The 26,555-nt window shown below is 38.7% G+C and overlaps 2 protein-coding genes across 5 annotated transcripts in view; one reads left to right on the top strand and one right to left on the bottom strand.

The window, feature by feature from the left end:
- LOC136831271 (protein tramtrack, alpha isoform-like) overlaps positions 1–26,555 on the top strand; it is a 638,889-nt gene that overhangs the window by 109,940 nt on the left and 502,394 nt on the right. The gene's annotated exons all lie outside the window — the stretch shown is intronic.
- Positions 1–26,555, bottom strand: part of LOC136831269 (myb-like protein X) — an 89,384-nt gene that overhangs the window by 51,963 nt on the left and 10,866 nt on the right. For all 4 annotated transcript variants that reach the window (XR_010850824.1, XM_067091368.1, XM_067091367.1 and 1 more), the window contains exons 2-6: positions 10,779–10,869; positions 6,038–6,217; positions 5,196–5,363; positions 4,131–4,289; positions 2,241–2,408 (exon numbers count right to left, since the gene is read on the bottom strand). Coding sequence is in view for 3 of the 4 variants with exons in the window: in XM_067091368.1 (XP_066947469.1) it covers positions 2,241–2,408; positions 4,131–4,289; positions 5,196–5,363; positions 6,038–6,217; positions 10,779–10,869 (766 nt within the window). In the remaining variant the exon portion in view is untranslated. The remainder of the gene's footprint in view (positions 1–2,240; positions 2,409–4,130; positions 4,290–5,195; positions 5,364–6,037; positions 6,218–10,778; positions 10,870–26,555) is intronic.

Raw genomic sequence — 26,555 nt, forward strand, 5'->3', positions numbered from 1 at the left:
ATGAAAACAGAAATATCTACCATAAAGCGCGTGGCCTTGATCCTTGTAAACTGAATTGTAATGCTGTACCATGCTTTACCCCATCTCCATAAAGGGAAGTAAGGTTTTGCTTCTAGCTTTGAATACATTCAGGAAGAGATTAACGCCAGAGGAGCCCGAGAAAGTGGTGACACAGTTATTTCATTATCGGGTTAATAATCAGTATCGATCATAAATATTTTGTTGGATAGGCAGTTCTGAGGAAAAGAAGTATTCACAAAAAAAAAAAAAAAAAAGTTGTTTTCAACCAATCGTTCTTATGGTTTAATCGTGTTATGTCTAATTCTAACCTTATCTGACTAAATATATGTATTAGATATTTTTTTGGTCGTTGATTCACTCTCGTTGAATTGGCCGTTTTATTTGTGCTTTCAGTTGCTCTTGAGTCCACATTTAAGTGTCTTGTGCAAGTATGGTTAATTGACCTTTCTGTTTTAGGTGTCAGTTCTGTGTTTTCTTCATTTAGTAGTGGTATTTCTGTCTCAGTATCTGCAGGTTTAAGACAAGGTATAAGATAATTTTGGAGAGTATTTTTTAACATTTGTTTGTCATTATTCCTAAATGGTTACAGTTTATGGAATCTGTGTACTGTACGTAATGACGTAAAAAACGAAAGACCGTTGGAATTATAAAGACTAGAGAAAAGTAGGTACAGCATCGTTGCCGTTTTAGTAGAAAATTCTCTGAAAGAACCATTGTAATTTTTTTCTGGACCACAGGCAGCGAAATGCAATAATGACTATACAACATTTCTATAGAAAATGGATTAATATTAAGGAACATTTGAGAGTGAACTTGTAGTTTAAATTGCTCCGTTGCTCTAGTACTTGTCTAACCATGGGAATTATTTGTGCCAGAGTAAGGACAGTTTAAAAATTGCTCCAGTAGATCAAGGCCCAGGTGCTGATGATTCTTAGCTGCAAGAATGTTTTTGTCATTATACTGTAGAAGTTTTATCTTTACGGAATCATTCACAAATAAAAGTGTTTTCAACGTGTTAATTTAGGCTATTCAACCTTATCATTTTATAGTTTTATCGTTTACATCTTATTCTAATTCTGTCTGATTGATTATAATAGGTGTATATTTTTTACCATCACCGTGTATTTCTAATTGTTCATTCATTTTCGTTGAATTGCCCGTTTTATTTTTGGTTTCCATTGCTTTGGGATGAAGATTTACATCTTCTTTGACGGTATGGTTAACCGACTGTTCTGTCGCAGATGTCATTTCTGTATTTTCTCCATTTATAATTGGTGTTTGTGGCTCATTAGCTGTGGGATAGAGATATAGCAAAAGATAACTTTTAACTATATGTTGTTTAGTTGTGTTCCTATCTGTATTCCTAAAGTGTTTGCACTGTATGGTATTTGTGTAAACAATGCCTTGAGCATAAGCTGAAAATGGCATGTAAAATTCCAAAGACAGAATAGAAATGTGGGTAGAGCATCATTGCGGTTCTAGTAGGAAGTTGCCTGAAAGAATTACCGTCATGTTAGTCCTCAGAACTAGAGACGACGAAGGGCATGACAGGTGCGGCTATCTGTGGTGTGGGTTAGTCAGTTTGGCGCTCAGTTCTAGTGATGTATCTCGTGATATGTTTTAAAATGGAATCTATTTTTACTGAAACTTGATTATTATTCACATGTCCATTAAATACTTGGTATCAGGTGTGGTTGTGTAAGTGAATAGGGAATATTTGAAAGCATGAAAGCAGAAAGATAGGGAAGAGGGAATGACAGGAAGCGGAGGTAAATGGCTGTTCAGCAAACACTCATGGAATGGCTAGCTCGAATTAGCAGCATCTACACAGGACGTAGGTCCTACACTGACTGTGGAAGTTTTCAGTACAGGAAAAATTTTACTTTTACTGTAGCTTACTGCTGAAACAGCTAAGAGTGATCATGCGATTTAGAATGCACCTGTGCCACTGCTTACTGAGCGATGGGAATCGATAATGCTATGGGAAGGACAGTAGAAAAATTGCCTCGGCTATAAGATCAAGTCTTAGATTTGGATGATTTTTGGCTGCAAGACTTTCATCTGTATAGAAATATAAAAAAGTGAATCATTCAAAAAAAAAAATAAACAAATAAATTTCAGTGCATTACCTTACAGTGTTCAACTTATCATCTTTATACTCTTATTGTGTTATATTTCTAACCTTATCAGACTAACTATATACTGTATTAGCTTTTTACCTTCACTGTGTTTTTCTGGTTGTTGATTTATTTGAGTCGAATTGGCCGTTTTATTTGTTCTTTCAGTTGCTCTGGAATCCATTTGTAGATCTCTTGTGCTTGTATGGTTAGTTGACCGTTCTGTCGTAGGGGTTAATTCTGTTTTTTCTGGCTTTTCTATCTCATGATCTGTAGGATAAAGAAAAGGTCATAAGACAATTTTTAGATAATTTTTCATATGTTTATGTTATTGCTACAGTGGTTACAATTTATTTTCCCGGTTGAAAAGTAATTGATTATTGTTCACCGTGCATTCAACACCTGTATTTGGGTTGCAGTCGTGTAAGTAAAAGGAAAGTAGTCAAAAGCAGAAGGGAAGAGAAATTGGAAATGAAAAGGCAGCAGAGAGCAAATGTTTGTTCCTCACATACTGATGGAATGGCTAACTCAGATGAGCAGCATTTACAGAGGACGTAGGTCCTACCCTAACTATGGAACTTTTAAATATAGAAAAAATGGATTATTACTGTAGCGTATAGCTGAAGCGGTTGAGTGGGATAATATGGTGTAGACTGCCTTCTGGGCAAGTTCTTAGTCTGAGCGATGGGAATCGATAGTGCCATGGGAAGGGTAGTAGAAACATTGTCGTAGTTATAAGATCACGTTCTAGATTTTGATGATTGTTGAAAGAATATCTTTTTATAGAAGTATTCACAAAAAGTGAAGTATTCACACAAAAACATTTTTCAACATATTACTTTGCAGTATTCAGCTCATCATCTATATAGTTTTACTAGCCAACCAACCAGGCACTGCCCGGGAAAACTGAATGACAACCAATAAACTCTCTCTCTCTCTCTCAGGGCTGAACTTGGACTTAAAGGGCATCCGGAGTGTTGCTATTTATCTCGGGGACCTCGAAAACTATGGATTGGACACTAACATTTGTAGTTTTTGGTTATTTTTACAAGTCACCCCTTCCCACCCTCCTCAACCCCCTTTCATATCAATGCTGAACTTAGACTGAAAGGGCATCAGGACTAACTGTTCATCTTAGTGTCCTTGAAAACTATGGATTAGTCACTAGTACCTGTTGTTTTTGTTTATGTCCCCCTTCCCACCCCTTCTCACTCCCCCTTCCTGTCGGGGGCTTGAACTTGCAGGGCATCGGGAGTATCACTATTTATGTAGGCGACCTCAAAACTATGGATTAGACACTAAAATCTGTCGTTTTTGGTTATATTATACATGTTACCCCCTTCCCACCCCTTCTCACCTCCCCTTCCTATTGGGGCTGAACTTGGACTGAAAGTGCATCAGGAATGTCACTGTTCATCTCAGTGAACTCGAAAACTTCTGCCGTTTTTGGTTATTTCTACATGTCACCCCTTTCCTAATCCTTATCAATCCCCCCCTCCTTCGTATTGGGCTAAACTTTGACTTAAAGGGCATCGGAAGTGTCACTATTCATCTCAGCAACATCAAAAACTATGGATTAGGCACTAATATCTGTCGTTTTCGGTTGTTTTTACGTCATCCACTTCCCACCCCTTCTCACCCCCCTTCCTATCAGGGTTGAATTTGGACTTAAAGGGCATCAGAAGTGTTACAGTTCATCTCAGCGACCTCGAAAACTGTGGATTAGACACTAATATCTGTCTTTTTCTGTTATTTTTATATGTTACCGCCTTCCCACCCCCACCCCCTTTGATGCCAGTGATGTCTTGCCCCCACAGAATTCTTTCCCAGATAGTAAGTCATATGTATACCAAGTTTGGTTGGAATTGCTGAATGTGTTTCAGAGTTATGCTGGAACACACACACACACACATTAATACTTTCATACATCCATACATCCATTTTTATATATATGGATTGTGTTCTATTTAATTCTAACCTTATCTGACTTACCTTCACTGTATTGATTCACTTCCAATGAATTGGCCGTTGTACTTGTGCTTTCCGTTGTTTTGGAAGACAGATTTACTTCTCTTGTGCTTATATAGTCAATTGATAGTTCTGTTGTAGGGGTCAATACTTCATTTGTTACTGGTAATTCTATCTCATTACCTGTAGGATAAAGATAAGGCGTAAGATAATTTCTTATAGTGTACTTTCAGATATGTTTATGTGGTCATTGCTCAAGTGGTTAAAATGTATGTTATTTGTGCGTAGAATGATTTGAGCATATTTAGTAACTGCCATGTCAAGTAAACGCTGAATGGAAAAATGAAAGCTAGAGAAAAACAGTTACAGCATCGTTGAAGTTCTAGCAGAAAATTCCTTGCAAGAATTATCGTAATGTTAGCCCCCTAAACCAGAGACAAAGAATGGGATAACTGGTGCGGCTTTTTGGGGTCTGGCTCTGTCAGTGCAGTTCTCAATTCTAATGATATATCTTGCTTACAGTAAAAAGAATGTATTTTCCCCATTGAAACCTAACTAAGTAGAGTTCTCATGTGCTTTTAACTCCTGGTGTCAGGTGGCAGTCGTGTGAGTGAATGGGAAATACTCGAAAGCGGAATGGTAGAGAGGGAAATGAAAAGGGAATGGCTAACTCTCAAATGAACAGCATCTACACAGGACATAGGTCCTACACTGACTATGGAAGTTTTCAGTATAGAAAAAAAAATTGATTATTTCTGTAGCTTACAGCAGAAACAGTTAAGAGTGATCATGTGGTTTGGATTGCATCTGGGCCAGTGCTTATCTGAGCGATGGGAATCGTAGTGCCATGGGAAGGACAGTAGGAAAATTGTCTCGATTATAAGATCAAGTCTTAGATTTGAATGGTGTTTTGCTGCGAGACTTTCATATGTATAGAAATATTCACAAAATGTGAACCATTCGCAGAATAATTTTTTTTTCTTTCATTGCATTACCTTACAGTTTTCAACTTATCATCTTTTTACTCTTATTGTATTATATTTATTTCTAACCTTATCAGACTAACTGTATACTGTATTAGCTTTTTACCTTCACTGTATTTTTCTGATTGTTGTTTTATGTGAATCGAATTAGCCGTTTCATTTGTGCTTTCAGTTGCTCTGGAATCCATTTGTAGATCTCTTGTGATGATATGGTTAGTTGACCGTTCTGTCATAGGGGTTAATTCTGTGTTTTCTGGCATTTCTGTCGCATTATCTGTAGGATAAAGAAAAGGTCTAAGACAATTTTTAGATAATTTTTCATATGTTTATATTATTGCTACAGTGGTTACAATTTAATTTATTTTCCCGGTTGAAAACTAATTAAATATTGTTCACCGTGCATTCAACACCTGTATTTGGGTGGCAGTCGTATAAGTAAAAGGAAAGTAGTCAAAAGCAGAAGGGAAGAGAAATTGGAAATGAAAAGGCAGCAGAGAGCAAATGTTTATTCCTCACATACTGATGGAATGGCTAACTCAGATGAGCAGCATTTACAGAGGACGTAGGTCCTACCCTAACTATGGAACTTTTAAATATAGAAAAAATGGATTATTACTGTAGCGTACAGCTGAAGCGGTTGAGTGGGATAATATGGTGTAGACTGCCTTCTGGGCAAGTTCTTGTTTGAGCGAAGGGAGTTAATGGTGCCATGGGAAGGGTAGTAGAAAAATTGTCTTAGTTATAAGATCACGCTCTAGATTTTGATGATTGTTGAAAGAGTATCTTTTTATAGAAGTAGGCTATTCACAAAAAGTGAAGTATTCACACAAAAACATTTTTCAACATATTACTTTGCAGTATTCAACTTACCATCTTTATAGTCTTATTGTGATATATTTAATGCTAACCTTATCTGACTAACTATATATTAGGTTTTTTTTTATTTACCTTCACTGTTTTTTTCTGGTCGTTGATTCATGTTCGATGAATTGGCCGTTTTATTTGTGCTTTCCATTGTTTTGGAAAGCAGATGTACGTTTCTTGTGCTTGCATAGTCAGTTAACTGTTCTGTCGTAGGGGTGACTTCTGTGTTGTCTTCATTTACTACTGGTACTTTTGTCTCATTATCTGTAGGATAAAGAAAAAGTATAAGACAATTTTCTGAGTTTTTTCAAATATGTTCTTTTCGTCATTGCCAAAGTGGTTGCAATTTATGGTATTTGTTTACATAATGACTTGAGCCTAGGTAGTGTCTGCCATGTCAGTTCTAAAGACTGAGTGGAACAGTAAAGTCAGTCAAGTAGAAAGCGCATCACAGTTAGTAACCAGAAGAGAAATGGGTTCATGCTGGTCAGTCAAGTAGAAAGCGCATCACAGGTAGTAACCAGAAGAGAAATGGCTTCATACTGGTCAGTCAGTCAAGTTGAAAGTGCATCACAGGTAGTAACCAGAAGAGAAATGGTTTCCTGCTGGTCGGTCAAGTAGAAAGTGCATCACAGGTAGTAACCAGAAAGAGAAATGGTTTCATACTGGTCAGTCAAGTAGAAAGCGCATCACAAGTAGTAACAGAAGAGAAATGGTTTCATACTGGTCAGTCAAGTAGAAAGTGTGTCACAGGTAGTAACCAGAGGAGAAATGGTTTCATACTGGTCAGTCAAGTAGAAAGCGCATCACAGGTAGTAACCAGAAGAGAATGGTTTCATACTGGTCAGTCAAGTAGAAAGTGCATCACAGATACTAACCAGAAGAGAAATGGTTTCATACTGGTCAGTAAAGTAGAAAGTGCATCATAGGTAGTAACCAGGAGAGAAATGTCTCCATACTGGTCAGTCAAGTAGAAAGCGCATCACAGGTATTAACCAGAAGAGAAATGGTTTCATACTGGTCAGTCAAGTAGAAAGTGCATCATAGATAACCAGAAGAGAAATGGTTTCATACTGGTCAGTCAAGTAGAAAGTGCATCACAGGTAGTAATCAGAAGAGAAATGGTTTCATACTGGTCAGTCAAGTAGAAAGTGCATCACAGGTACTAACCAGAAGAGAAATGGTTTCATACTAGTCAGTCAAGTAGAAAGCACATCACAAGTAGTAACCAGAAGAGAAATGGTTTCATACTGGTCAGTCAGTCAAGTGGAAAGAGCATCACAAGTAGTAACCAGAAGGGAAATGGTTTCATACTGGTCAGTCAGTCAAGTAGAAAGTGCATCACAGGTAGTAACCAGAAGAAAAATGGAATTCATACTGGTCAGTCAACCAAGTAGAAAGTGCATCACAGGTAGTAACCAGGAGAGAAATGGTTTCATACTGGTCAGTCAGTCAAGTAGAAAGTGCATCACAGGTAGTAACCTGAAGAGAAATGGTTTCATACTGGTCAGTCAGTCAAGTAGAAAGTGCATCACAGGTAGTAATCAGAAGAGAAATGGATTCATACTAGTCAGTCAGGCAGAAAGTGCATCACAGGTATTAACAGAAGAGAAATGGTTTCATATTGGTCAGTCAAGTAGAAAGCACATCACAGGTAGGAACCAGGAGAGAAATGGTTTCATACTGGTCAGTCAAGTAGAAGCGCATAACAGATACTAACCAGAAGAGAAATGGTTTCATATTGGTCAGTCAAGTAGAAAGCGCATCACAGGTAGTAACCAGAAGAGAAATGGTTTCATACTGGTCAGTCAAGTAGAAAGCGCATCACAGGTAGTAACCAGAAGAGAAATGGTTTCATACTGGTCAGTCAAGTAGAAAGTGCATCACAGGTAGTAACCAGAAGAAAAATGGATTCATACTGGTCAGTCAAGTAGAAAGTGCATCACAGGTAGTCACAGAAGAGAAATGGTTTCATACTGGTCAGTCAAGTAGAAAGCACATCACAGGTAGTAACCAGGAGAGAAATGGTTTCATACTGGTCAGTCAAGTAGAAAGCACATCACAGGTAGGAACCAGGAGAGAAATGGTTTCCGGTCAAGTAGAAAGCGCATAACAGATACTAACCAGAAGAGAAATGGTTTCATACTGGTCAGTCAAGTAGAAAGCGCATCACAGGTAGTAACCAGAAGAGAAATGGTTTCATACTGGTCAGTCAAGTAGAAAGCGCATAACAGATACTAACCAGGAGAGAAATGGTTTCACACTGGTCAGTCAAGTAGAAAGCGCATAACAGATACTAACCAGAGGAGAAATGATTTCATACTGGTCAGTCAAGTAGAAAGCACATAACAGATACTAACCAGGAGAGAAATAGTTTCATACTGGTCAGTCAAGTAGAAAGCGCATAACAGATACTAACCAGAAGAGAAATGATTTCATACTGGTCAGTCAAGTAGAAAGCGCACTACAGATACTAACCAGAAGAGAAATGGTTTCATACTGGTCAGTCAAGTAGAAAGCTCATAACAGATACTAACCAGGAGAGAAATGGTTTCATACTGGTCAGTCAAGTAGAAAGCACATAACAGATACTAACCAGAAGAGAAATGGTTTCATACTGGTCAGTCAAGTAGAAAGCGCATAACAGATACTAACCAGAAGAGAAATGGTTTTATACTGGTCAGTCAAGTAGAAAGTGCATAACAGATACTAACCAGAAGAGAAATGGTTTCATACTGGTCAGTCAAGTAGAAAGCGCATAACAGATACTAACCAGGAGAGAAATGGTTTCATACTTGTCAGTCAAGTAGAAAGCGCATAACAGATACTAACCAGGAGAGAAATGGTTTCATACTGGTCAGTCAAGTAGAAAGCGCATAACAGATACTAACCAGAAGAGAAATGGTTTCATACTGGTCAGTCAAGTAGAAAGCGCATAACAGATACTAACCAGAAGAGAAATGGTTTCATACTGGTCAGTCAAGTAGAAAGCGCATAACAGATACTAACCAGAAGAGAAATGGTTTCATACTTGTCATTCAAGTAGAAAGCGCATAACAGATACTAACCAGGAGAGAAATGGTTTCATACTTGTCATTCAAGTAGAAAGCGCATAACAGATACTAACCAGGAGAGAAATGGTTTCATACTGGTCAGTCAAGTAGAAAGCGCATAACAGATACTAACCAGAAGAGAAATGGTTTCATACTGGTCAGTCAAGTAGAAAGCACATAACAGATACTAACCAGAAGAGAAATGGTTTCATACTGGTCAGTCAAGTAGAAAGCGCATAACAGATACTAACCAGAAGAGAAATGGTTTCATACTGGTCAGTCAAGTAGAAAGTGCATAACAGATACTAACCAGAAGAGAAATGGTTTCATACTGGTCAGTCAAGTAGAAAGCGCATCACAAGTAGGAACCAGAAGAGAAATGGCTTTTTACTGGTTAGTCAAGTAAAAGGTGCATTACAGGTACTAACCAGAAGGGAAATGACTTCTTACTGGTTAGCCATGTAAAAAGTGCATTACAGGTACTAACCAGAAGAGAAATGCATGTGGAAAGACTGATACTGTTGAAGTGTCAAGTCAGTCCTAGCCACGTATCGTAATGCTTTATTGGCATTTGTTGAAGAACTGGCTCAGCTGGTTTGTGGGATTCAAGTTGTGATGTGTCTTGGAAAAGATAAACTTAAAGTTTCTGACCTCCACCTGTCCTTCATCTGATCTATACATGGTACATCTGTAATTTTCCTTATAGGATTGTCTTTTCCTCTATCCTGCCTTTTACATCGTAAAGTCGACAACGTCGTTTAGGTATAGTTTAATTGTATATTGCTACTTTTGTATGCATTTTCAGTTGATGCGTCTTCCAAAATTTATTCAGCTTGTTCATATAATTTTTTTAGTCTTTCACCGTAATCCAAGCCAGAAGAACCTGTATTGGTTATCATTGTACTTACAGAATTGAAAGAGCGAAGTTAATATTTTCTCCATCTAGTGCTGTTTTATCCCTCTGTGCACACACTCCTCCTCATTTCCCTTTTTCTTTAATCTTTATTTATTTTTTTTTTTTGCATTAATCCCAAGTCCCATCCCTGCAGATACATGAATTTATATATTTGTATATTCAGGTCTCTGTTAGCTTGTGTTATGTCAACCAAATTATGTATGTATGTATGTATGTATGTATGTATGTATGTTTATATATCCCTAACATTAAACCGTTTCCACTAAGAGCCACTGCCACATTTATATTTTTATTGTGGAATCGTAAATGATCCACACGTGTTGTAAAACTTTCAAATCATTAGCTGCTTCTTAGACCTTTACAGTGGCCTCATCAGCAGCAAGTTGAACCCATGTATACTGCGCCTTTCACCCTCATGCTGCACATAAACACTTTAGCTTTTTGGATACTAAGGCCTTTCTTTCCCCAGCGATACCTCTTTCACACTGTCTGTCGTCGTTTTTTACTTTCCACATAACCATCTCAACACACTTTGTTCCGTCGTCTCATCAGCATTAACGCTTCTGTCACCTTTAGGTTTCTCCATCCACACTTCTCACCCTACACAGCACATTGTAGGCTAACAGTGGGTCTTAACAGCTTCGGTAACTTTTCTTTCATTTGCATTCAACATCCGCACTTCACTTTCATAAAGTTTAGTTGGCTCAACCTTCCTTTCATACATTCCCACCTTGACGCCCGTATACAATTCAAATGTTTTCCTAATCTTTTGCTCGTACCATACCCCGTTTCTTCCTTAGAGTAATCTCTCATCTTAGCACCATCCTAAGTATACGCTTTGAGACACACCACCCACCTGTAGTTAGTGAATGTTCTGAAGAGACTCCGAGAAGTGTGAGACAGCACGCGACGATCAGGTACATTTGGTTTGCAGATTCGGGTTTCATCTGTGAAGGGAAAGACCAGAAAGTAATATGAAAAAATTAAATTATTTATGTAATATTTGTCAGTTTTATGTATTTCTGGGGTTATTTATTTTTTCGATAAAATGAACTTGAACGAAGCACTGAAATAGTTTTGTAAATGTAGATCCCATTGGCCTTATTCACCATTTCTGTGCATCAGTATGACTGCAATGATTTCGTTATCTTGGTAGTTTTGAGTACACTACCCTCCGAGACCTTTGAAATCCCAAATGAAATTACGAAAAATTCTTCTGGCAAAAAAGAAAGTTTATCTTAGTTTAACCAGACCACTGAGCTGATTAACAGCTCTCCTAGGGCTGGCCCGAAGGAGTAGACTTATTTTACGTGGCTAAGAACCAGTTGGTTACCTAGCAACGGGACCTACAGCTTATTGTGGAATCCGAACCACATTATGACGAGAAATGAATTTCTATCACCAGAAATAAATTTCTCTAATTCTTCATTAGCCTCCCAGAGAATCGAACGCGGCCCCAGCAGAGTGGGAAGTTTAGATACATGTTAAATACGCTGTTCACGATTACTCCATTATAAGAGTCTCTCTCTCTCTCTCTCTCTCTCTCTCTCTCTCTCTCTCTCTCTCTCTCTCTCTCTCTCTGCAGTGCGTACCTATTCTAGCTGATACTACCTGAACCTGTTTTTTTTTAACAACTCGCTTATTGCCAAACGGTCGGAATGGCGTAGTGAGTCACCTTAACCGGAGCCATCGGCATTTTCTTCACAGGTTTCCAGGTAACTTGACTGCGGGAAGACGCTGGATAATGAGGAACTCTCTGTTGTACTAACGCAGACGGGACTGGGAAAACCTGTTGGGTTGTCTCTTATTTGGTGGAGAGGCTTTTTGTGTTGTTGAATTTTATCCCTCTTTTGGACGAGAGGCTATTTTATGAAGTATTGTTGGCGCTAATGTCCATTCGTGTTCTTTCAGTGCAGACCGAGCGAAGAAGTACCGTAGTAATGTTTACAAACACACACATGCAAGCGTACATGCATGTTCGTGTCGAATTAACTTCCTGTACCAAGAGTCGATATAAAGTTATCTCTATCTTGATAGCTCAGTGTTAAGTTTGTAACGAGTGTCTATGTTCAGAAAGCTTTGCCTCTGATTCAAATGTAACTTGTTTAAGTTCTGAAATATTAAGCCACAAGTAACCGACAGTATCGAATTGGTTTCCCCCTGGGAATAACTCATACCCAAAGGGAATACTACGTAGTGCTTTTGCTCGAGCCAGAATTCGAACCTATGCTTTTGGTTTTGATGCAGAGGTGGCAAGGACTTATTCATTAAGTTATCACGGGCGGTATAAGTTTATTTTGGCGCTGTCGCACATATTCAGAATCTAAATCACTCCTTCTCCACCATGATCACCGAGTTCCAGGTTTATAATGCTTGGCTATCGTATGCTAGTTTCGGTACTAATTCGCACACCCCGTAGGGGGTAGTGCCGTCAATGCACCTTATGCCGTGCACTGTAGGTAATACATAAGGCTCTTTGCAGCGTCCCTTCGGCCCTAGCAGCAACCCCTTTCATTCCTATTACTGTGCCTCCGTTCATATTCTCTTCGTTCCATCTTACTTTCCACCCTCTCTTAACAGTTGTTTCATAGTGCAACTGCGAGATTTTCCTCTTGTTACACCTTTCAAAAAATTTTCACTGTCAATTTCCATTTCAGTGCTGAATGACCTCATAGGTCTCAGCGCTTGGCCTTTGGCACAAATCTTATTTTCTGCTCTGTTCTACCCAAATTCGCACACAAACAATAAGCCATAAATACCCGCTGATATTAAATGGCTGTACGTTGGGGATAACTTAACCCAAAAGGGAATTTGTGTAGTAAGCGCATATGCCCCAGCCCGGATTCGAACCTATGTCTTGTGGGTTCGATACAGAGGTGGAAGGAACTTATCCACTTAGCTGGCACGGAGACATATTTTGATTGCAGCTCCGCTGTACAAATCCACGTCGAAACCGACCCCTTACCACTTATGTGGTGGGCAAATTTGAAACACCCAGCTCTCAGATGGTAAGTTTTACCGATGTCCTTACGTGGTGGCCCTAATTTTATTTTGTTTCTAAATACAGAAACTGAATTCGACAAGAATGTATGTTTCAGAGCCGGAGTGAACTTTAATCTCTGGTAGCAGCTTTGTGGAAAAATCCCTGCCACCTTCGGTCATACCCAAATAGTGGGTGTCCGAAGGTAAGCTGAATTCAATCACGACAAGGATGGGCGGTGGAATATTATATATATATATATATATATATATATATATATATATATATATATATATATATATATATATATATATATATATATATATGCTTAAAAATCACAGTAGATGCACGTGACCTCACTGTATAAGCGAATCTCGCAGGAAAATGACAGGCAGAAGTTCAGTACCAAGCGCTTTCACGTTTATTAACGCATCGTCTGGGCACAAATGAGACACAGGTGAAAAGAAGGTTACAAAGTAAACGAAAAGAACAAGAATACCAGATGGTCAGTTGTCAAAGGGTAATAAACAGAAAGATAATCCAGGGTAATCCGGGATCAAGTAGTCACAAACTAAAACCGTAGACCTAACTATGGTACAAGACACACGAAAGTTTAGCCATACGGAATCCAAAAACATGTATAAAAGTAAATGCCAGATGGCTGATTGCCAAGGGGTAATAAACAAAGGGCAATCCAGGAAAATCCGGGATCACGCGGCCACATACTAGAACCATATGCTTAACCATAAGAGGTACGGAATCTTACCCATTCAGATTTTAGAAACGTATAAAACTGAATACTGATTTTGCTTATATTCATCAACAACTTTTTTAATTATGTAGGCATCAAGTTTAAACAAACCAACACTTAAATTTAAAACACTTTCATTACTTGACTTGATAAAACAAGATTCAGTGATATTCCTTTTAACTGTGTCGTTGCACGGGACTAAAGATCTTGCTTCACTCCAGTTAATAGGATGATCCAAATCTCTCATATGTACGAATAATGCATTCGATATTTGGCCAGTGCTCACAGAGTAGGCTATTGGTGAAGTTTGATTCGGCGTGAAAATCACTCAGAATGAAATGAGCTCTCCGGTTGGGCTGTTTGGGTCCTCCCCACTGTGTTTAATCTCCGCATATATGCCAAATCTATAACAACAGAGAGATTAAACCATTTCTCCCATTACAGTTATCAAACATCGTCTTTTTCGTTACGCAGAATTCAAAGTCAGTTACATAGGTTCACGATGGATAAAGTTTTTTTTAGGCAATAACAAGAAACGGAATCAGATTTTCTATCAACGCATATCAATTTGGCGCTGTTGCCAGTATTTCAAACAGTTCCACTTGCGTTTAAAAAAATCCACGGATAAGCAGCCTAAGACTGTCTCCATTGGGCACTTTCAGTGGTCACGGTATGTTTGGAGGCATTTCCCCTTTCTACAATAATCTTGATTCCTAATATCATAGGTAAAGAATAAATTAGTAAGCAAGGGAATATGAAATAAAGCATACCAATGAGTAAGTTGGACGAGTGAGAAGATAAACAATCGTATGCAAACAGATAATGATAAATGTACATGTACAAGCACTGACAAAATAGTTAGATTAAGGTGGGCTTGTGCCAGCGCGGGATCTTAGACAGAGCGCCAGTTCATTATACAAGCAGCTTACCCCTGCAGTTACTTAGATGTAAATAGTGTATGATGTTTCTTGTCTAGACGAAAATATTAAATATTTACAAATGGGCTATACTTACAAAGGTATATCTTTGTAAAAAATAAGAAAAATATGTTATTGTTCATAGGTTGTGGAGAAGAAATGGACTGGAGACAAATCCTAAGCACGTAAGCAGGGCAGAATAGGAAGGAGGTTAAAATACCTGGAAATGAAAAACAACCCCTATAATCTTATAATAATTATAGCCTCAGGGTTGTCTCAAAGACATTCATAGGTCTGTCAAGTTGTTGTTTGTAAAATTGGCAACAAGGCAGATCTTTAAACGCCACGCCAGAGAGGTCTCTTCGTGCTTGGTAGAGTGCAGTATAGTATCGTATTTACCAGGTCACAGTTCACACTGACGGTAGTAAAGTATGTTAGTACAGTATCTACTTGGTCACAGTTACGTCAGTAAATGTTAAGTTCTGTTGGAACTCACGTGGAAGTGAATGTTTATGTGACCATCAGTGGATCTGCTTATGATTGAAGGTACATATGAATACCCTCATTCTTGCATTCAGAGGAATACATAGTATTTACCTGGACTGATTGCATCAAGATCTGGCAAGAGTCTGGTCGCTAGGGTCTGCTCTAGTGTGGATCATAAAGAAACTGATCTTTTGCATTAAAGCTAAGAAGGAGAAGAAAAAGATGGTGTACAGAACAGGCAGTATAGAATAGAATTGATTTCTTCTAAAGTTGGAGTAACTCCATCTATGATTGGACATGTGCTCCGGTTACTCATATGGAGGATCCACAAAGTCTTCCTAGAGAGAGAGAGAGAGAGAGAGAGAGAGGTGGGGGGAGGGGGGGGGCGGGGGGAACGTGGGATGGGCGGGAAGAGATTTTATTCCAAGGTCTACTTGGGAATTATTTTGGAATTAAGAGTAAACAATTGTTTAAAAGAGAAATGCAGTCATTCATTACACACACACATTGGCTAGAACTTGAAATATTCTTTTACAGGCTCTTTACTTCGTTCAGTAAGAATATTATTAGGGAAATACTTTCTTTCCTTATTAATATTCGTATTCTAAAGAACGTTCGACAACGAACGAAATATGTGACTGAATCAAGAGGTAAATGGGTAAAATTTAACATTTCTACAGCTAAGGTTTTGACAGTTCCTTTGCCAATGCTGAGTCCTTTTTTACCTTGATAGTATTTAAATATTTTTTCCATTTTCAGTTCATAAAATTCTGTAGAGGGCTTCATTGCTTTTTATCACCTCTGCTTATTATGCCTGTCCCCGAGTTATCTTCTAATGGCACATACGACCCAGGATATGGATATTATGGAAATTTATGGGCAATAAATCCACCGAAGTATTTTAACCACCTTTCTCTATTACTTCCTCAAGTTATTCACCGTCAGCCTCTTGCAAACTTTCAGTGAAGCTATTTTCTTTTTCTTCTGCACCGAAGTCCTCTGGTAAACTATAATTAATTCACACCACCCGTGCATCTGATATATAACCCCGTCTCCTACGACGCTCCTGATTGGCCACCGATCAGCCAGTCACAGGGCTAGAAACTAGTCATTCTCTTCCAGCCGTCACCGAGTCAACATCTACGCTGCGACCTCTCCTCATGAAATATTATGTCTTTCAAATGTTATAACTTTCATTACACCTCGGTATTACCCGAAGAAAAGTGGTGTTTCTCAATTTCATCACTAACATCGTCAAGCCAATGATTTAAGGATTATAATGATACATGAATTATGTACTTCAGTAAACTTAATGGTAAAATATGCATAGTGAAATAAACATGAGGCTATTGTCAGTGTGCATCCCTGCTCATTTTAATATTCTTAATCTTTTGCTTGTTATTTTCATATTGATAGCCCTACCTATAAATTTTTGGTAGCATTGTCATCCATGACATTTAAACTACGACATTGTTTGAAACACAAGACAATAAATGATAGATGCACTGTGATGTCATGTAAGGAATGAAAGAATATATTTTATATTAAAAATTGCATGTTTATTTCTCTATACATATTTTACCATTAAGTTTAGTGAAGTACATATTTCATATATCATTATAATCCTTAAATCATTGGCTTGACGATGTTTAGTGATGAAATTGAGAACATTCGTAGATGTTGACTCGGTGACGGCTGGAAGAGACTGACTAGTTTCCAGCCCTGTAACTGGCTGATCAATGGCCAATCAGGAGCATCGTAGGAGACGGGGTTAGATATCAGATGCACGTTGTAGTGATCATTGTCATTACTATGGGAAGATGTTTGCATATCAAGAAAAGAATTGGATGTGCCAGCTGTTATGTTATCCCCCTTTGCAGTTGTTGTCTTCGTTTTATTTTGATCCCATGAGAGAATTGTCTTTCCCTAAAAGAAGACACCTAATTCTTTGCTTCGCTGCCGCTGTTGATGGGTGCTGATGGCATGCTTCCATCTGTCGTAGGCAGGCAAAGAAATACTCAAGTCCATCTTAATTTAGTCTGTATGTTATTATATATGGAATTTGTCTTTCACTGGTTGTAGCAATTTGACCCCCTTGATTTGGGACCACCTTGACGTGGTGAGAGGGCTCTTGAACCCCAGGAATCTGTTCCTGGATTTGAGCCCAAGAGTCCCATATGCCATTATATATTTGTTTGTTTTAATTTTTGTGAAATTTTCTACTTTTACTAAAATTTATTGGACCTGATAAATAGGAAAGGATATCATAGCGGGGAATGGGTTTATATCTGAAGCTAAATAAGTGAGAACTGTGATAGGACCATCAATTGCCCGATAATGTTCAGACCTGAGAGTTATCAGATTGACAGCTCAAAGGCAGAACTATTCTTTAGGGCTAGACCACGGATTCCAGGGGCGTCTGGTTCTAGGGATAGGACTCTCGGCATTCTATCCGGTTTGCCCATGATATGATTAGGATGGGGACGATTGTATTCTTGAAATACTCTCAGTCCTGGCAAGCGGGTTTGGCTTACACTTGGGCCACTCTAATCATGTTGTGCTGTCCCCTGTGGGGTAGGGTAGGGGGCGGACATTTGGGAGTCGGTTCTCACTTGTGCCATTGGTGGAAGAATAAACTCCATGAAAGGCTGATGATGTCTTTTTAAGGTTTTCAGTTTTTTTTTCTCAACTCTTGATGATTAGTCAACCTGAGGATTTGATGGCATTGTTCCGGCACAGTTGACGACCGCTGCTCCAGTACAGAGCAAATCTTCTAGCATGGAAATGGACAATGCTCTGGACAATCCAAATAATCAAAGTCATGGTGGTATTAAAACTCTTAATACCTTGTAAAACTCCCAAAAAGAGTAAATACCGACATGACCCAACCTTGACTCACTTCAGCTCCCTCTTTGGAAGTGGAAGTTGGTCAAGGTTTCTAACCATGGAAGCTGACCAAAATATTTCAGCTTTAAAGCTAGAAAATTAGTTATTAAATAGACATCCAACGACAGATATGTCGTTCAGACAAATAAAGGAAAAAACTTGGCTTATAGAAGCCACAACAAAAAGTCAGTCCGAAGACTATTTGTCTTTGAGAAATATAGACAGTATTAACATAAGAGTGAAAAAACACGATACTATGAACAGCATTCAGGGTACCAATGTACTTCGTGAAAACAACAATGAACCAGTCGATAAGAAAATGCTATTAGACTCTCTCAAAAAAAGATACCCAAAGGTCCAAGATTGTGAGGTATATGCTGTGCCAAGTAAAAACAGCAATAAACAAATATTAAAAATAGCAAAAATAAAATTTTGGGTGAAGATCTTCCTCAAAAAATAAAAATTTTAGGCCAAAATAGAGAGTTAAGACCCTGTGTCCGAAAGCCACTGCAGTGTCAAAATTACAGTGAGTATGGGCATACAAGGAAAAATTGTCATAATGAACCGGTATGTGCTTATTGTGGATCTACTGAACATACCACATAGTGGAAGTGCAGTGAACCTAAGTGTGTAAACTGTGGGCAGAATCATCATGCAAGATCCAAAGAATGCGTGTATCATATATACAATACGGAATTGAAAATACTACAAGAACGAACGGGGATGTTTATAAAAGAGGCTAAGTTGGAATTAATAGTGAGAGGAATTCAAGATCCGTCTAAGAAACATACATATTCTTCAATAACAAGAGCAAAAAAATGAAGCAAAAACGCAAACAGATAGAAGTAACAGAGCAAAGAAGAAAAGTAAATCTCAAGAAAAAATTAATAATTTAGAAATAAAAACTAAAATGGTAAAGAATAAAGAAACAGGTACAAATGAGATCGATAATATTTTATCCAATTCATTTGAAATATTAATAAAATAGAAACAGAAGGATGCTACTATTGAAGTAACGGAGGAGGGTCGTGATGGACTGGAAATTAAAGATAAAAAAAGGCCTTTGGAGAGAACACCACCAAAACGGAGAAACAAACTATTAGTAGAGAAACATCAGTCAAGCCAAAGAAAAATGAGATGAAAAGGAACAAAAACAAAAACAAGCTGAGAATATACCTTAATCTCCTAAAATAATAGTAAAACCTATAAAGGCAAATGTCGAAAACACTGAAGAAGTGAAAGAGAACCATACCATAGATTACAATGATTATGTCAAAGGAGAAGAGATTACTCCTTCTCCAGTAATTGGTACAAGAGCAAATGAAAAAGAAATATACATGATAATACATGTGGATGTAATGATTGTTTCATTGAATTATGCAGTAACAACAAAAGCATAACAAAAGATGGTTTAACAAACATTTTAAGAAATTTTATGAAATATAGGAAAAAAGAAACCACCGATTTGAGTAGCCATGAAAAAGGTAGATGTGCATTGAGCACTTAGTATATTATAAAGAAAAACAAATGAATGTCGTGAGTAAATTATTAGAAAAAATCCAAATTGATAATACAAAAAGAGAGAGTAAAACTCGACCGCTATAGCAAAATATTTTCAATATCTATCTTATACAATGGAACGTAAATGGTCTACAAACCAGATTACACCTAGGAGAAGTACAACGGTTATTAAAAGAATATGAACCAATGATATTTATGTTTACAACATGTCAACAAAACAGCGTCAGCAATAGGTAAATATACCTTAGCATCAACATCACGAGAGGAAGAAGGAAATTTAGGTACTGCTACATATGTACATAACAAAGTATGTTATGACAAAGTACCTGTAAATTTTGCTGATCTGCAAATATCGAGTATTAGAATACGAATAAAAAACGATAATTATGTAATTTATAATTTATACAACCAACCTAATAAAAGTTATGACTCTGACAAACTTAAAGAATTACTTAATAATGCCAAGGACCCTACATGATTAGTAGGTAATTTTAATGCCCACAACCCGAGGTGGGACTGAAATTGTACAGACTCAAATAGAGCAGGAAGTAAAATAGAAGAATTCGTAGATTCATACGACATGTGCTGTATAAATGATAACGAAATCAGCACATATTTTTTGAAGTACATGGAACGTTTTCCTCATTCGACTAAACTCTTATGTACAACAAGTATAGCTGACAGATTGGGTTGGAATACAGTTGATGACTTGCTCACAAGTGATCATTTCCCAATAATGATTTCCTTATTACAAAATAATCCCACCAAAGATGTCCCCTCAATATAACATTTATAAAGCAGATTGGGTGCAATATGAATTCCACACTAGAAATATCCCACCATTTGAATATTTAAAAGACCATAATGAAACTAATAAATTTCCTTTTGGTTTCATTAAAAATGCCGCTGATAAAGCAATACCAAAATCAAAAGCTCATCCAACAAAACACAAAGACCCATTGTGGTCTGAAAAACTAACAGAATTAATAAAAATAAAACACCAAATTGGAAGACGATTAGATAATTTACAAAAACTGACTGTATTATTATTAGAAATTGAAACATTAAAACTTCTATATAACAAAATGTCTGTAAAATATAAAAGAGAAGTAATTCAAGGAAGAATCATTTCATGGGGGAAATTTGTATCAGATCTCTCTAATAATACTCCCATACAAAAAATGTGGGAAGAATTCAGGAAAGTAAATGGCACCCATGTTAAACCACCTAGACATGCCATAATAAAAGATGGGAAAAGAATACTTGATCCAAAAGAAGTAAGTAATGTAATAGGAGAAAATTTGGCAAAAGTAGTGACAAAAATTTAGATGAGCATTTCCGCACAAAGAAAAATATAGTATAGAATTAATAACAATAAATTGTTCCTACACAAATACAAACCCTCGGTCCTTTACATATGGGATACTTTCAGCGTAACTGAACTAGGCCACAAAAGACTTATAAGGCATTAGTTGGTATCACTACCAGCTGGGCATGTGGTTGGCAACTGTGGGTAGTCCACGGTGTTAACCGCCTAGATTCACGCACCTCTTTCTGGCCTTGTGTAGAACGGACGTGTTTTTCTGCGCTCTCTGTTCATTTCCTTGCTGTGAAAGCTACAACCTCACGGTGTGTTTGTTCCTGTTTTGTGTTTGTGACTTGTGACCTTGTGTATTTGTGCATGTTTGTGAGATGGCTAACCCTTTGCGAACCCATGATTTAGACAAGCCTTGGTGCCGGATTTGTTCTGGTAAGGACAAAAAATGTGGCGCCTTCCGCTGTTCTGCAGATTCGGATCCCCACTCCCTTTGCCTGAAGTGTCGTAAGGGGAGCAAGGATCCCCCTGATTGTTATGTGGATGTACCATGTGATGAGTGTAGGCCCGAGCAGTGGGATAGGTACTTGCGTAGACCCAGATATAGAAGGAAGGAGTCCAAGGCATCGGAGGGGATCCCTTCGTCCCCTTCGACCCCCTTCGTGGTCACTCCTTCTCCATTTTATCTGAGTCCCAGTGGCCTCCCCTTACTGCCCGTAACGGAACCTGTCTCTCTATCCCCTGTGCCCGCATCTGCGGCCCCAGAGGAGACGAGATCAGCTGACCTAGCCTGCACTCCCCCCAGTTCTCCCCCTCACCCAGAATCTCTTATCTCCAGGTTAGGGGGGGACCTTACTTGCCTTTATCTCCTTCCGCAGGTTTAGGACTTGTACCGGGTTTGAGTTGGGCGTGGGAGTCACTCGGGATGGTTGGCAATCCTGATTTGTCCTCACTTCTCAATCACATCAGTTCAGTTGGGCGGGGGGGTATTGCGCCCTTCCCCCACTACCCACACGGTGGTTGCTCTCACGACCACCACCGTTTCTGCTGTGTGGCCGAGGAGCGTAGCGACTTCGGTGGGGACACATCATGCATATGGCGCAGTCCCTACCCCTGGCATCGCAGTGTTGACACTGGCCGGTCCGGTCTGCTCAGTCACTCGGCCACGTCCTGGTTACGCTCTCACTCCTCCCTCCTCACTCCCACCATTACCCGTGCCCACCCCGGATCGTCAGGTGTTTGCTGTGGCACCGTTCGTTCCTGTCAGCGGATGCTCTCCAAGGGACCCGCCTCGGTCTGTTGTTCCCGCTTCAGACCGTACCCCTGCTTCCGCTGACCCCGTATGGTCTGTCATTGGTATGCTGAGGGATGAGGTATTATCCCTGATCGACATGACGAAAAAGAAGAAGAAGCAGTGGGCTCGCCGTCCGTCTCCATCTTCTTCTTCCTCCTACTTATCATCTTCGTCTTCTTCCTCCACTCCCCCCCCCCCTTCTAAGTTTGGAAGAACCTGTCGGTCCAGTAGGAACTAAGGGCAGGGGTGTGGTCACGCCAGACCACATTCACCTCTTTTTACCTAAGAGACATTACCCATCGGTCCTTGGATACGTTTTCCTTGGGTCTGGTGGTGGCTGCTCAACAAGTTGTGTAACAACCCAGCTCCCGTAGGGACAGAGTTGCAGCTCATCTGTTGTACGCGAGTGAGTGGGCGTGAACGGTGAGTGACTAGCTCCCCCTTCCTCCCCTATCATCCTACCCCTTTTTCCTCGGGCAGAGAGTTAGGCCGTACAAAGCTGAACCAGACATCTGATGCAGGTGAGTTTCATTACTTGAGTGTCCTGTCTTTGTTACCTGTCAGGTATTCATTAGATGTAATGTCCCCCCTTTCCCTTGCAAGGCAGGGAAAGGGGTTGCGGGCTAATTACCAAACCCATTCCTCATGTTGGTCCTTAGTCCCCGACATTTCCCACTCACCTCTAGTGTGAGCAGGAAGGGTTCTCCCTAACTTTCGCCTCGCTGTGCGATCACTTACTACTGTGACCTCGCCACAGCAAGGATGGTCTAGTAGACTGGCTGGTAGCACGATGGTTCTCATAACGGTGCTCTCGGTCCAGTGGCCATGTCCTCCTTGCTCTTGCCTCAGGTGTACATGAGGTGTGTTGAATTCCCAGTCATTCAGAGACCTCCACTCAGATTCCTCCCACTGAACCTTGAGTCCCCATATGTAAAGGACGGAGGGTTTGTATTTGTGTAGGAACAAATCGCATTTTTAAGGTAAAATGCATTTTTCCTAACATACAAATCCGAGGTCCTTTACTCAGGTTACCCACCTCAGCCGCCCCACAATCTGCCCTAGACCAGAAAGCGAAGTGATGCGTGAATCTGGGCGGTTAGCACCGTGGACTGCCCACAGTTGCCAACCACATGCCCAGCTGGTAGTGATACCAACTAATGCCTTGTGAGTCCGTGGCCTAGTTCAGCTATGCCGAAAGTATCCCATATGTAAAGGACCTCGGGTGTGTATGTTAGGAAAAATGCATTTTACTTTAAAAAATGCGATTTTTGAAATAATAGAAGATATATATTATAATAGAAAATGTAATATAGAAGAGTTGGAATTTGCTCTGTTGAACAGCAATAAACCTGCCCCTAGAGGTGACGGTATTTGATTTGAAATGATCTGCCATTTAGCACCCTTGGCAAAGACATACGTATTAGAGATTTATAACCATTTATGGCTTCGAAATTTATTTCCTGATAAATGGCGTAAAGCTATAATTATTCCTATCCCCAAACCTGGAAAAAGTCCCTGTAATGTAAACAATTACAGACCAATTTTTTTAACAAGTTGTTTATGCAAATTACTAGAGAAAATGGTAAATGCTGGACTAACATGGCACATTCGAGAAAATAAAATTTTGACTCCTACTCAATTTGGGTCACAGTGTAATAGATCTACACTGGATTCTCTAACTTGGAAGACCACATACGAAGAGGATTTGAACGAAAACAAATTACTATAGCCGTCTTTTTTGACATTGAAAAGGCATGTGATACTACTTGGAGATATGCAATATTAAAAACGTTACATAAAAATAGCATCCGTGGACATTTACGTAGTTTTATCCTAAACTTTCTGAAAAATCGCACTTTTCAAGCGAGAATAGATGATATATTGTCAAGTACATTTCCACTTGAAAATGGTGTTCCACAAGGAAGCGTCCTTAGTGACACACCGTTTACTTTAGCAATGAATGATATCAGTAATAATCTGCCTATCGGAATTAAAAGTAACTTGTATATGGATGATTTTGCCATTATTATTCAGCATCTCGCATAAAACTTGCAGAGCGAATCGTTAATAAAGCTATAATAAAAATAGATGAATGGGCCTCATCTGTAGGCTTCAAATTTTCTATACAAAAAACTTAAGGCAGTAACGTTTTATAAAAATAAAAAGTGGAAAAAAGGTGAAGAAATAGATTTAAAAATCAGAAATCATTCCATACCAATTTGCCAAACAGCAAAATTTTTGGGATTAGTATTTGATACTCACTTAAACTGGTAAGCCCACATAACATACATGAAATCAAAATGCAAAAGAGCATTAAACCTAATTAAAAAACTATCGATTACTACTTGGGGAGCCGATAGACATACCCTTACTTTACTGTATAAAGCAACAGTGCTGTCTTTCATTGATTATGGAAGCGAAATATATGGCTCGGCATCAGACGCAACTCTGAAAACTTAGACCCAGTTCATAATGAAGGCCTTAGAATAAGTTCAGGAGATTTTCGATCATCACCAACGTCTTCTTTACAAGTTGAATGTGGTGAACTCTCTCTCTCTCTCTCTCTCTCTCTCTCTCTCTCTCTCTCTCTCTCTCTCTCCATAGAGAGCTAGTAATAGTGAAGAGTGCTCTGAGAATTCAGACAAATGATTCTCCAGCCAAAAAATTATTTGGATTAAGAGATGTGTTTATAAACAATCATCCACCTCCTTTCCCAATTAGAACTAGATGATTGTTTGAGTCGCTAAATATAAATATATAATTGCCTTTAATATTAAAATTACCTCCTTCGACAGTGAATAAAATGAGAATTTGTACACACTTGAAATGTTTATCAAAAAGTTATTCATATACTCCAGAACACCATAGACACCATACAGTAGAACATACAATCCGAAAAGGTCCACATTTTACGCAATAAACACCGACGGATCTAAGACACAATACGGAGTGGGATATGCTGCAGTATCCCCAGACAAAACGTATCAGTTCTCTCTACCAGATAATGGTTCGGTATTAACAGCTGAATTATGTGCAATAGCATCAGCCATAAAAATAATTAGAAAAACCTCATGTAATAATTTTGTGATTTATAGCGACTCCAGAAGCGCTATAGAAGCCATTCAAAGCTATAATAAAGTAAAAAAATAATGTTGTACAACATATTAAGTTTTCACCCCTTAAATTGTATAATAAGGGAAAAAATACTGAAATATGTTGGATCCCTGCCCATGTGGGGATCATGGGAAATGAAGAGGCTGATAAAGCAGCTAAAGAAGCAGTCCACATGACAAGAGCAAATGTAGACATCCCTATTAGTGACTGTATAAGATATATAAATAAAAACAATCATTGCAAGTAAATGGCAAAATATAAGGAATGAATAACCTGAAAATAATAAATTAAAACAAAGTCCAGTGTTGGAAAATGGAGTTCATCATATCAGAGAGAGAGAGACACAAGTAATTCTGACGTGCCTTCGAATAGGACATACTCGTTTGACATAAATTCATCCCTAAGGTCTGTGTTCGTCTAAGAACAGTACTCCGTCCACATTCGGTTTCCTGGTCTTTGAGTAATGTATCGGAGTTAGCTTCGGTAACCAACAATCATCTTGTTCTTACCTTTCCTTGTTGGGGAAGGCCCAAAATTTTTCATCAGCTTAGCTTCTAGTGTTAGTTTTCCTGTACTGTCTGCCCTGTCTGGTGGAACCAATCATTTGGTTTCCCCTCATCAGGGTAGTGTTGCGAATTCCTCACCTAACTTTTTCTACAGTTGAAGGTCCTCATTTTTGGTGGTCACCTTGGAAAGTGTGCCCCCTTTTACAAGGTCTGTTTCTGTGCCCAGTTTTCTCCTTACAGGCTTTTTAGACAGGACCTGCAATTTTGTCAGATCCTCTTTAAAAAAAAAAAAATAAAATAAAATAAAAAAAGGGGGGGGGTACTGTCATTGGGTCTGCTATTAGGCAGGAAGTATTTTCTTAATACAAGCCTATTCAGGTTCTATTCTAAGCTCATGATCTTAGACGGTGACCACTTACATTATTTTCATTACGTGAATTTAGAGGACCTTACTGTGTTCAGGGTAGAATTCTCCTAGTTTTCAACGTCTCAGTCTTTAATAGCATAAGAATGATGTTTATTTCTCTGTTATTATTTCACCGGCTGACACGGGACCCCGATCCAGAAAAAGGATTTTGACAAAGGAAAATCTATTTCTGGAGAGGGCCGATAATCACCTGGTGACACGGGCCTCTCCAGAAATAGATTTTTCCTTTGTCAAAATCCTTTTTCTGGATCGGGGTCCCGTGTCAGCCGGTGAAATAATAACAGAGAAATAAACATCATTCTTATGCTATTAAAGACTAAAATAGAGACGTTGAAAACTAGGAGAATTCTACCCTGAACATAGTAAGGTCCTCTAAATTCATGTAATGAAAATAATGTAAGTGGTCACCGTCTAAGATCATGAGCTTAGAATAGAA

This window comes from Macrobrachium rosenbergii, chromosome 48, assembly GCF_040412425.1.
Source record: "Macrobrachium rosenbergii isolate ZJJX-2024 chromosome 48, ASM4041242v1, whole genome shotgun sequence".
Lineage (NCBI taxonomy): Eukaryota > Metazoa > Arthropoda > Malacostraca > Decapoda > Palaemonidae > Macrobrachium > Macrobrachium rosenbergii.